The 12,609-nt window shown below is 37.1% G+C and overlaps 1 protein-coding gene across 3 annotated transcripts in view; it reads left to right on the top strand.

Annotated features, from left to right (window-relative positions):
• vps50 (VPS50 EARP/GARPII complex subunit) overlaps positions 1–12,609 on the top strand; it is a 189,661-nt gene that overhangs the window by 146,094 nt on the left and 30,958 nt on the right. For all 3 annotated transcript variants that reach the window (XM_046834965.1, XM_046834968.1, XM_046834967.1), the window contains one exon: positions 10,835–10,983. In XM_046834965.1, coding sequence (XP_046690921.1) covers positions 10,835–10,983 — 149 coding nt within the window. The remainder of the gene's footprint in view (positions 1–10,834; positions 10,984–12,609) is intronic.

Genomic DNA, 12,609 nt, shown 5'->3' with positions numbered 1-12,609 from the left:
GGTTTTTTTGGTGCTGTTTTTAGCATTAGTCTTATATGGAACGTCTACTGTGAATGAAATGTTACCTCTAATAATAGTGTGTTACAGCCAAAATTTCTGTTCAGTCAAATCATCTGCTTTTTCTACATACTATTCCATATTTAGTCACTGTTTTAACAACCTCCAATCTTCTAGGAAGATATTCTACTAAAGGTTGTTGTGCTTGTGGAGATTCCTTTAGCCACAACGTTGTTAGTAAAGTCGGGTACCGATGTAGGTAAGATGTGGAGGCCTGTGGTGCAGTCAGCGTCCACATTCATCCCAAAGGGGTTCATTAAGGTTGAAGATCTATAGCAGGCCACTCAAGATCCTCCAAGGGGGGTCTCCTAGTTCAAGTGAAAGGAAAATATTCTCCAGCATCTAAATGCATCCTATACAGTACAATTGTGTGCCTCCAACTTTGTGGCTGAACAAATATGGTCTGGTGTCCCAATATTTTTATTCTTACCGTGTGCATGAAAATGGTTATTAGAGTATTTGGTGGACTGCATTGTTACATTTCTCCACAGGCCAATGAATTTCTGTTGATCAGTTATGAATTATTGCTCCGTAGAGTCGATTTTCTAATTAGTCAAACGATCCGCCTTCATTTTTAAAAGGTTAACGTTCTATCATCTAATGGTTCTATTAACTGCATCTGAGCTCTTTAAACTGTAATTATCCTCTTTGGTGACTGTAAGACTGTTTATTCTGATGCATGAGTTGAAACCAGATATTCTTGCAAAGTAATGAAAGACTCTTTACAATGCTGTTCTCTGATTACGGCCACTTGTTCTTAGACTCAAAAGCGAGCTATTCTGAGGTACTCCTAGGACTTTGCGTACTTATTTTTATTTATAGCTGAAAAATTAAAATTTTACGGTATAATACATTTAATCTAAAAAAAAAAATAGATCAGTAAAAGTAATGCTGATCATTCATTATTTCTTTCTTTCATCTTCAGAAAGCACTTTATCTTGGTTGATTGACTCCTAGGGTCAGTTGGTGGTAGGTCAGTGGTCACTGATTGGAAGGTCGGGGGTTCCAGCCCCGGTATCGCCAAGCTGCCGTTCTTAGGGCCCTTGAGCAAAGCCCCTAACCATTCACTCTGACCCCAGCTTCCTAACATCTCTGGGGTATGCGAAAGAAGAATTTCACTATGCTGTAATGTACATATGACAACTAAAAATCACCTTTCCCTTTTTCCTTTTTTGTCAGAAGCTAAATTGCCTGCTTGCATTTTTTTTTGGTAGGACACAGAAATCCTAATGTAAAATGTTCTCTCATATTAAGAGAGGCTTTTTTTGAACAAGATTCAACAGTAAATTCCATCAAGTTGGTATGTGATATATAGTATATCATTTCTAATGAAGACTGCTTTGCTTAAAACACATGACCACCATCAGCTTTCGCATTTAGCAGCCATTCTCTTTTGTAGCATATACAATAAGTATTAGAAGTGTAGTTATTTACTGTATGCTTATGGTCAATTTCTTACTAAGTGATATTTCAAATCAATTCATTTTTATTTGTGGAGCATTTTTAACAATGCACATTGTGTCCAAGCAGCTTTACAGAGATAAAGAAGTTATAAAGTTGTATAATTGTGTGAGTTTAGTGCCTGTGCTTGTTCTTTATAATTTTAAGTTTGTCCTTGATTAGCAAAGCAGTGGCAAGGAAAAACTCCCTGAATTTTTTTAAGAACCTTTGAGAGGAACCAGATATAAAATTTCAAATTTCATTTGTCCTCATTTAGACGCCACTTTCAGGTTTCATTTCGGATATTATTTTCTACATCTTTTTCCAATATATTTTATCACTTTTCTATACCCTGCATGTCTGGGTTTTTTTTTATTTTTTTTATTTTTTATTTTTTTTATTACTTTCCCTTTCCATCCATCCATCCAACCTGTTTGCAGATCTCTTCTTTATCATTTCATTTCCTAATTTTTCCTTTCCTTTCCTTTTCGTTACTTTCCTTTCTTATTTTTGTTCCTTTTATTTTATTTTCCCTTTCTTTTCTTTTCCTTTTATTTTCTTTCCCTTTTTTTTCTCTCTTCTCTTTCCCTTTTCTTCATTTGCTGAACCAGAAAATGAACCCCGTTTTCCTTCCAGACAGGAGCCATTTTTTACTATTATTAACTTTAACATCTCACAACGTTTGCTATATTTTCCGAAAGCCTACATTCGCTCATGTTACACTTCTTATAGCTTTTTTTCTGTTATAAAATGATAATTCTTTTTTCCGTTCGACCTTTTTGTGGTAATATGGTAAAAGAAGGGCACGTACACACTTGCTAAATAAAAGACAGAGGATTAGGTTATTCTGGCCTTTTCGCTGCAACTCTGCATGTCTTTTCCTCTGTGCATAATTTAATGATGAATGAAAAACAGCAAGGCGTCCTAACCTGGAATTTGAGTCTCTCTGAATGATGATTAAGGATGTGCTGAATATATTGACCTCGACTGATAAATCGGAGCTCGATGAACTTGGCAGATTTTCAGTAGACCTCAACACATTCATCTTAGCTCCTGTTTTTTTCATATATGAGATTTAACTGGGATTTTTACTTGCCTACAATATACAGTACTGATAGACAACACTTGTGTAATGTAATGTTACACATTATATTATATTGGTGTAGTATTTATTCTCTTTTCTTTTTTGTTCTTAATTTATTGATTATTTTATCTGCTTTGTGCAGTAGGGCATATACTGTATGAATTCAATGGTTTACTCTGGCAATCTGTGCACTCACGCTGCTTCTGTCTGCAGTAGTATTGTATCATTCAAAAGTAATCATTTTTCTTTGCATTTCTATCAGAGCTGATAATGAGATGGAGTGCAGGGGTTTTTTTTCACATTAAGGCTATTTGTGTAATAAATTTCACCCTCTGTAGTAAAGAAATTAATTCAGTCGGTATAAAAAATATATTTTGAAGATGAATAATCCACAATCGAGTAATTAGCCATTCCAAACAAATTCTAAATTTATGCTGCTTTTTGTCACTTAAAACAAGCTAAATGCTGGTATGTTTCAAAGACCACAATACAAAGCTCTTGGGGTTAAGCATGATTTAATCGTACTACAGATGGAAAAGGGAAAATAATGAGGGTCAGGGACACAAAGACTGCGCATATTGAATATTAATACATTTTTCTTTTCTGTTCGGCTTTGAGTTTATCGAGAAATAATTAAATGGCCATGTAGATCTTGAAAATAGATTAGAGCTGATCACAGAATTCCCTGGACCATCTTTTAATTGTTGGTGTTCCTTTCTATGATTATCCTATGGTTACAGTCAAGCTGCAATCATTTTCAGGCCTATTCTTTAGATCGGGCTTTTGAAGTTTGTATAACGTAGTTTACTACATTACTTATCAGTCCTCTGCTTTTATATTTTATATTGCAGGTTATTTTATATTTGAAGGGTTTTTCTACTTGTTTTTTGGTGCAGCATATAAAAGATACATGTACAGCTCCTCCATACGCAGGATGGGTCACCCCAAAAGTCTGCGTTGGGTTACTGTTTCTGAACGGCCACCATTCTCCTTGGAATTTGTACAACCACAGTATGGCCACCAGGCTTCTTCCTCACACGATAAATAGACTTCCCAAGCCTCTTCACTACATAACAGGGTCCCAACCAGGCACAGTTTAATTTAGGTGATGGGTCCTTCTGTATTTTTGGGCCTATAGACCTATACAAGCTCTCCCTCATTGAAATCACATCTCATGTAATGATGGTCATATGCTCGCTACTGGCAGAGGCCTGCCTGAAGTGCTTGAAAATAGGCAAACTCATGGACTAGTTGTAGCCGGTCCTGTAACTGGTGGGCAGACTCCAACCCAGAGGGTGCATCAGGTGCATCTGGAGGGTGAATCATTAACAAAGAAGTTCTCTGCCCAGCTTAAGAATTGCCGGTGTACATCCAGTTGTCTCCTGCACCACACTACAGGTAGCCATCAAAACCAGGGGTAGCTGCAGATCCCATTCATTTTGATCCTGGCTCACACACAGTGTCAGTTGGGTGGCAAGCATCTGATTATACCATTCCAACAATCCACCACTCTCAGGGTGCAGGGGAGTTGTCCTTGTCTTCCGGCTGCCCAGCTGTTGACAGAACTCAGAGAACAGTTGAGACTCAAAGTTCCTTCCTTGGTCGGTATGCACCTCGGTGCAGAACCTCCGCCACTCTCTTTGCTTCCTGATTTGGGACCCCATGGGCCTCCAGCCATTTTGTAAAATAATCCATTGCCACCACCACAAACCGATTTCCTCTGGGGGGGTTGTAGTAATAGTCTCAACACATTCACCACAACACGATTAATGGGTCTACTGACCAGCCGCTGTTGCAGTGGGGCATGGGACTGGCCCAGTGGCCCCTTTTTAGCAGTGCCGGCATCACATTGACGACGGTAGGACTCTATGTACCTACGACAGGTGTTCCAGTAGAGCTCCTGCCGCAGCCTTTTTAATATATTGTTCACACCAAAATGACCCCAGGTTACCTATGCATTGCCTCTAAGATTAAGTAATGACATGACTTGGGCACTACTGTTACTAAAGGTTGACCACAGAGGTAGAGCTTGAAATGGCAGACCAACTTAACCACAGCTAGCAGTTATCGTCGGGTTACACTGTAGTTGTGCTCTGCTCTGTTGAAGGCCCAACTGAAGGCCCCCTCCCAGGCCTACATTACTGGCATCTGTGTCCAGGATGAACGGCTGACTAGTGTATGGCAATGACTGGAATAAGACACAAGGCCTCCTTCAGACTGAAACCTAAGCTAACTTTTTGTTAGCTGATGAAATGGAGCAGCCACAGTGGTGAATCCACTTCATTGCGGCGGATTGTGAACCGCCGCAATCTTCTGATCATCAGTGTCCACTCCCTCTGCTCTCATATAGGGGCCCAGAAAGATCACTGCTTTCTGTTCTGCGACAGTTAGCATTTCTCCGGGTGCAGCCTCAGGCCAGCCTGAGCTGTCCTGACATGGACAAGGTCGAGGGCACTCAAGACTGACTCGAAATCTTTTCCATGCACCAAATTAGCATCTTAATAGACCAAGCATAACTTTTTTGGAATACCCTAAGCACCTGTTTTTTAGTCTTGCATCTGCTTGCATCTGCACTTAGGAGAACCTGCCAATAACCGCTTCATAGGTCTAGTGAGGAGAACCACTTGGAGCCAGCAATTTTATCCATTTAATGTTCCTCTTCTCTCCGGCCCAAACCAAACTTTTTTTTCTCCCCCTTCCCCACCCCTTTTTTCCCCCCACGTGCCCAGCCTTCAGACACGTTTGAACGTCTTTATGATGGAACACCTCAAACACTGCAATTAATCGCATTAAGTTCAACCTGAAGAAAGTGAGCAGCTGGTGACAGAGACTGTTTATATGTGATGACACAAGTGATAATAGAATCTGACTTTTCACAAATCACATAAAATGTAACTATAAATGGATAAGAAGTCACCCGTGTCGTTATACTACATCTCAAACTCGCACTTCTTCCTGCTCCTCAAGGTATTTCGGGGAACGCAGGCATTTTTCCGTGCTACATCATCAGCATTTACCTGCAAATCATTTATTATGTAATAACACAATCATAGATATGAGTCACCATTTCTCCTTATTGATTTGCTGAATTTCACTTTTTTTTTTATTCTCAGCCTCAACTGAGAATATTGTATACGATCTGTTATTCATTATTCTGCATCATTTCCAAATAAAATGTTTTCCTTTCCAGTTATAATGCTGCTAGCCCTGTTAATAAAACGCTGCAGAATTAGGTCTGGGAAAGAATAAAAAAGAAAAGAGGAAGTAACAGTATAAGGAGAAGATATTTGCTTTTATGTACAAGATAATCCCAGATATCAACTGATGATCATTTGAGCAATGTATTTTATTTTATTTTTGTTTTAGTTTTTCAGAAATATTTATAGTAGGATACAAGTCAAGCTGTTTTGAATATAATTTACAGGCTTAATTGTTGGATGGGGCTTTTAGGGTTTGTTAACTCTAGTTTATATTATTAATATTATTTATCAATTTTTATCAATTTATCAAGTTTTTTTTTATTCCTGCTTAATATAATTGTAATTAATTACAGTATTTTTTTACCACATTTTTTTATATTATTTATTTATTTATTTGTTTGTTTGTTTTTTATTATAATTTTTTTTTTTTACATCCATTTTACATCTTTGCATTTGCAAAATACTTTCTCTTGGATACTGACACAAAAAATAATTAGAAATTGTTATTCATAAAACTTTCATTTAAATAATTTATTACAAATTGTGAATGCACATAAATGTCATTATTTATTCCGCTTAGAGACATTCAGCATCTTTATGAGACTAATTATTGAGCAATGATTTAAGATTGTATTACAGAGAAAATGTTCGGCTTCACATACTAAATCGATGGAAGTTTGTGGACACATGATCATATGTGCTTTTTTGAATATTCCATTCCATATTTAGTCCCCATTTGCTGTTATAATAGCCTCCACTTTCTTGGGAAGATGTTCCACTAGATTTCTGCTTATTCCATGAGGAGGTCTGGGGTACAGTCAGTGTTTCAATTCATCTCAAAGGTGTTTAAATGGGTAGAGGTCAAAGCTCTATAGCAGGCCATTCAAGATCTTCAGCTTTATGAAGCTGGATATTGTCATGCTGGAACTGGTTTAGGTCTCCTTCCTCAAGTGAAACATCATATACAATTGTGTGCTTCCAAATTTGTGGCACCAGATTAGGGAAGAACCACATATGGCTGGAAAAGGCAGGTGTCTCAATAATTTGGTCCATGTAGTGTACCCTGTTCATAACCATTCCCTCGTTTATTAATTCAGTGGTCAGTGATTGTACTCTATTATATAGTAGATGCTATGGTGTTTTATGACATTTTGAGGCACAGTAGGAGATCTGATGGATTCTCTGGATGACCTCCTTAACACCAAATTCGCTTTGTGCTTACGAACCTCCCAAAGCAGGAAAGTCTAGAGTTGGTTACATTAGTTCTGAATCCATTTTCTTAATATATTGTGTGTCTCGCTCTTTACCTTCTATAAATTTATGCATTGTCTTCCATGGATCGAGTAGAAAAAAATGACCAAAGGTTTCTGACAAGTGATCCTATAATCCTTAACAGTATACTGCATCGCATGCAAGAACTACATCCCTGGATTTTTCAGTTCTTTCCCAATTTTGATGCAGACATGCAGTGAGACAAGAGCAAATTTTGTCCCCTACTGTTCAGCCTTGAATATATGAATATATTGTGATGTCACTTCAGTCGATGTTACTCTTTTCTATGATAAATGAATGGTATTGGCAGGAATACTCAAGTCTGCGTTCAAGACGTGTTTTGATTATGATTATTGTTGGAACATTTTCTAGCATAATTTATACCCTATAGCAAATCTGTACAAACAGTCTTTTCAGTTGTGCAATTCCATGTGCCACTTTTAACACACGAGTTTGGAAATTAGCCTAGTTTATTTATTTATTTATTTGTTTGTTTATTTTTTTATTCATGTACTTTGCTGCTGATGAAGTTAATGGTTTTCAGCTGCATGGCATGTCACTGTAATCTTTGTAACAAGGGGATTTCCTTGCAAGCCTATAGTCATTTGAAAATCAGTTCATTGGGTTTTCCTTACACACCACGCTAACACACACAGTGTCATCGAATGTGTGCTTTTGACTACAATTTCCAGACCTGTTTAAGCAGGGTCTAAATACACACGGTTACTGGTGCATTGTTGTGAGCGAAACTGCTGCCTCAAGAATGAACTATCCTTCAAAGTCACTTAGATCTTTCTCTTTCCACCTTGATACAAAATCGAGGTTTGCTGAGCTGAGATTTGAGGTATTTCCTTTATGGCATGGGAAGTGGTAAAGTGTTAATCGTGTTATCGCATCAGGCAGTGCACCTAGCCTGAAGCGTCTGCACTGTTTCCCCACTCGTTTATTCACTTTGTCATCCGTCAGTATATACAATAAAATCTTTGCCTTTTCCATTCCAAAAATACAACTGTAAAAATCGGGGTATATAATAATCACATGGTCAATTGCACATTGTTCATGCATATAAAATAGACATTGTGTGCAGTTGTAATGTCTCCATTTCTTTCTAAATTTTTCTTTTGTTTTGTTTGATAAGGCCCTGTTTTGTGTTGAAAATTACAAAAGGTTTGCACAGGCAATAATAGGGGTTCCGTGAAATTCCGGAGTAAGAACGGGAGCTTTAAGGATGGATTTGTACTGTAGTTAATGTCAACAGTCTGCTACACCGATTTAGGACTACAGTTGTTTCTGCGGGGGGAATCACTGCACCCCACAACATCATTTATCTCTAATAAATGGACATTCGGTGCAACCCAGATGAGGATAATTTCCCTCTTGAGTCTGGTTCATCTCAGGGTTTCTTCCTTATGCCGTCTTTGGGAATTTTTCCTCGCCGCAGTCGCCACCGGCTCGCTCATCAAGAACATCTTATTCATTTTAATCACCACATTATCTGTGTAAAGCTGCTTTGAGACAATGTTCGTTGTTAAAAGCGCTATACAAATAAAAATGAATTGAATTAATACTTCAACGAAACCTGTACGCATGAGGTGCAGGCAGTTTTGCTTTTTTTCTTGTTGTTTGAACTGCACAGTTCACTTGATTTTTGTTGTTCTTAATTAAATGCATCAGTCTTAAATTATAAATACCCTGTCCTTCAATTAGAGATGTATGATATATGTATATCGTGTACAATAACATCGTAATTGTTGTTTTAATGACATGCGATTTTATATTATTGAGTAAATCGCAAAACCCTAACAAAACACACCTACAGGGTGAGCGCATACATCACGTGATGAAGTCTAGACGGTTAGACTTGAGTGCATTCTTTCCCTGCATGATTGAGACTATGAAAACGCATTTAGAGTTAGAAATCAAGAAAATTCAAGAGATATGCCAGAAAATATGTATGATTTCCTATAGTTAATCAAAATCACATGCAAAGTGCAATTTGTTCTCTAAGAATCAGCACGATTACAAATGTGATATTGATTTTATTCAACAGTTCAATAAACAAGACATGAATGATTAAATGTAAGACTTTGTCTTCTCTGTCACTGCTGTGAACTGACCACCACCCAGAATATGAAAAATATAAAAAACAATGCGGAATCCACTGTTCACAGTAGTCCTTAATGTACCAGCATAATAACACACTCAAATATAGTTTAATTATTGTTATCGACAAAAAAAAAAATCAAATATCGAGAAGCAATTTTTTTTGTCAATTTTGCACAGCCTTACCTTCATTTTATTGTTTTAGTTAATCTCATTGACATTCTAAAGTAGTCATAAAATAATTTTTTTAACACATTTTCGAATCATGCAAAATTATCGGCAAAATTCCAGAAAATATCGACGTATGTATGTGTATATATATATATATATATATATATATATATATATATATATATATATATATATATATATATATATATATATATATATATATATATATATATATATATATATATATATATATATATATATATATATATATATATATATATATATATATATATATATATATATATATTTATTTATTTATTTATTTATTTATTTATCCCCTCCAATCTCGAATACCCCTAATGGAGACCATCTGAACTCTAGAATGTGTTTTTCCCAGATCACGCAGTCAGTCAAACATGACCACAGTTCACTTGGAAGAAAAGCCAGTTGAATGAAGGGGAAAGGACATGAGTTGTGTTAATCTTTTTTTTGTAAGCTTCCTGCTAGAATTTTTCTCTCAGCAGTGTTGGTACTCATGTATTTAATGATTTAACTCACTCAAAAAACTCAATTAAAGTTGCAGGTTTGTTTGAATGAAATAATAAAATTAAATGATTAATCTTTTCCATGAAACGATTTGCCCTTGAACGCATGTACGATCATGAACTAAAAGCCGTCTGACTCGTCAGTTTCAGCTCAACCATATTTCTGAACTTTTTTCTTGCCATTTTTGCAGCTTTGAAATAGAGGAGAAGGGGGAAAGACAGTTTCAATAGTGGCTTTTAAACTGCGTCATTAAGCATAATGACGTCAATGCAGCGCCCCCTAAGTGTCAGTGAATACGAGTTCATTTTTACTGATCAAACCAGCGAGGGGAAAAAACCCATGATGATTTAAATACTCCTGTTTATTTTCCCTTGCTAATGTGTCGTAATGTGCGATTTGGATTAAAGCCATGGCAGTAACGATAATCCTGGGAATTATGTTCAATCATGTTCAATTTTCTTCGAGTTTTGCACACAGCTATAACGACTTGGTTAGAGTAAGTTCTTGCAGCATGTTGGTGCATAAAATTCAAATTTGGCAGAAAAGCACTTGATTAGTGCCAAGAAAACAATGATATGTGGCCTAGTTTTATCTATCTATCTATCTATCTATCTATCTATCTATCTATCTATCTGTCTGTCTGTCTGTCTGTCTGTCTGTCTGTCTGTCTGTCTGTCTGTCTGTCTGTCTGTCTGTCTGTCTGTCTGTCTGTCTGTCCATCCGTCCATCTATCAATCTATACATTTATTTATTTATTTGTTTGTTTATTTAAACAATTTCTTGTTCTGCATTCATGCATTTATTCACTGTCTGTCTGTCTGTCTGTCTGTGTCTGTACATTTATTTATTTGTTTGTTTGTTTGTTTATTTGCATGCATTGCATTGCGAGTTGCTGTTGAAGCCTTTAGGAAAGCAAAATTTTCGGACTTCTCTAAACTTTGCTCTTTTTGTGTGCATGTAGGAAGCAGGAGGAGAGAACGCAACTACCCACGGACCCTCAGAGGACCGAAAGGAGAAGGTGCCCAGCCCTCACCTCAGCCAGCTGGTGGTTCTGACTGCCAGTAGCACTCTGTATGGGTTAGCAGAGCGTGTCGTCGCAACAGAGTCACTGTAAGAGCACCACTTTGTTTTAAAAATCCAAACATTTACTAGGCCAGGGGTCATCGTCTGGCAGTCTGCAATCCAGATGCAAACCCAGCAAAAAAATTATTTACCAGACTGAATTGTGTAACTGTGAATATCTCGTAGCAAAGACAATGAGCACATGGGGAAATAAAACTAGCTGCAGTTTATTAGCTCGAAACTTGATCCAGCTCAGGCCAGCTGGACCAGATCTTCTGTTGCAGTGTATCCAGTCACAAACATTTATTTAGCTGAAGGCAGCTCACCAGGTCAGTGGTAAATCATCTGGACACCAAACTGAACTTTTGTTATGTTTCCACACGGCTGGATTTAATTGCCGGATGTGTGCATCATGGTGGATTTTGGTGGTTGATTTGAGACCTGATTTGAGACATCAGTAAACAATATTTTTTTTATCAAACAATACAATTTTATATATCCGAGTAAAGAAAGGATGTCGTGAATAAACGTGTGTTGCATTAAAGGGTTTAATTTCACCTCTTTTATATTTATTTATGTAAATTTTTACTAAAAATGGTCAAACCGAAATGCGCACCGCATTAATCGCGCGTTAATAAAATTAGTGCCGTTAAAATGAATTTGCGTTAACTCGTTCTTAACTCGTTCAATTTGACAGCCCTAATTTAAATGGTTGGAAGAAAATTCCAGACAACATTCAAAAGGAATTGCAAATTGTATTCGCAATTGCGTTTTCCATATGTGGACGCATAAACTGACATAATCCAAAAGCAATTGCAAATCTCAAATTTCTGTCTGCGTTTTCCACTTCCAATCTGTCATTTAAGTGTCAGGGTATATTATTAAAATATATAAAATACATATTACATTATATGTCATTGGGAGTATATTATTGGGCGTCTTGGTATTGGGAAGTGACATCACTTAGAGTCGACGGCTAACATTTCGCGGAATGTTTGGAACAATGGTGGTAATGCAGGACATTATGATGCTCACGTAGTAAGTTAATGAACGTTCATACTTTACAGATTTCCTTTTACCCAGAAGTCATTAAGTTTTGTGTGTGCAGGGTGTTATAGAGGGCTTAAGTTGGGGGAGATCTGATCTAGTTGTATCTGAGGCAGCTACAGGAAGCCAGCAAGAGAAATATAGCAATGGGGTGGTATGGGTACAGCTTTGTCTCTGTCTGTCAGTACTCTCATCACACGCAGTAGGATAAAAATCACATGCACGTGCTTTGAATGGTTTTTACTGTAATGAGAGTGACTGTGATTCCTGTGAGGTGCTGTTTATATTCAGTTTCTCTTCTAGTTTGTCTCTCTGCAAAAGGCTCAGTAGGCATAAAAATCTGTAGGACAGACAATGTCTATCTTCTAGTTGTTTCATGTCATGTTCTTATTCAGCGCCAGTGAACATCTCCATTTTGTAATGTCTTCTAATGTTAAAATGCTGAAGTTCATATCTCCTTTCATTTAGCCAGTGACTTGACTTTACACATCAGCTGAACGGCTACTGTTTAGCATCCGGTCATTTTTAGTACCTTTTCCCAGTTCACTAATTTACTCTACCCCAGTACCCTGTCTAGGTAACCTATTTTGGTTGCCTGCCTCAGTACCCTTTTTTAATACCTTGGTA

This window comes from Silurus meridionalis, chromosome 22 (assembly GCF_014805685.1).
Source record: "Silurus meridionalis isolate SWU-2019-XX chromosome 22, ASM1480568v1, whole genome shotgun sequence".
NCBI classification, from domain to species: domain Eukaryota; kingdom Metazoa; phylum Chordata; class Actinopteri; order Siluriformes; family Siluridae; genus Silurus; species Silurus meridionalis.
This window is presented reverse-complemented; position numbering and strand designations above follow the sequence as displayed.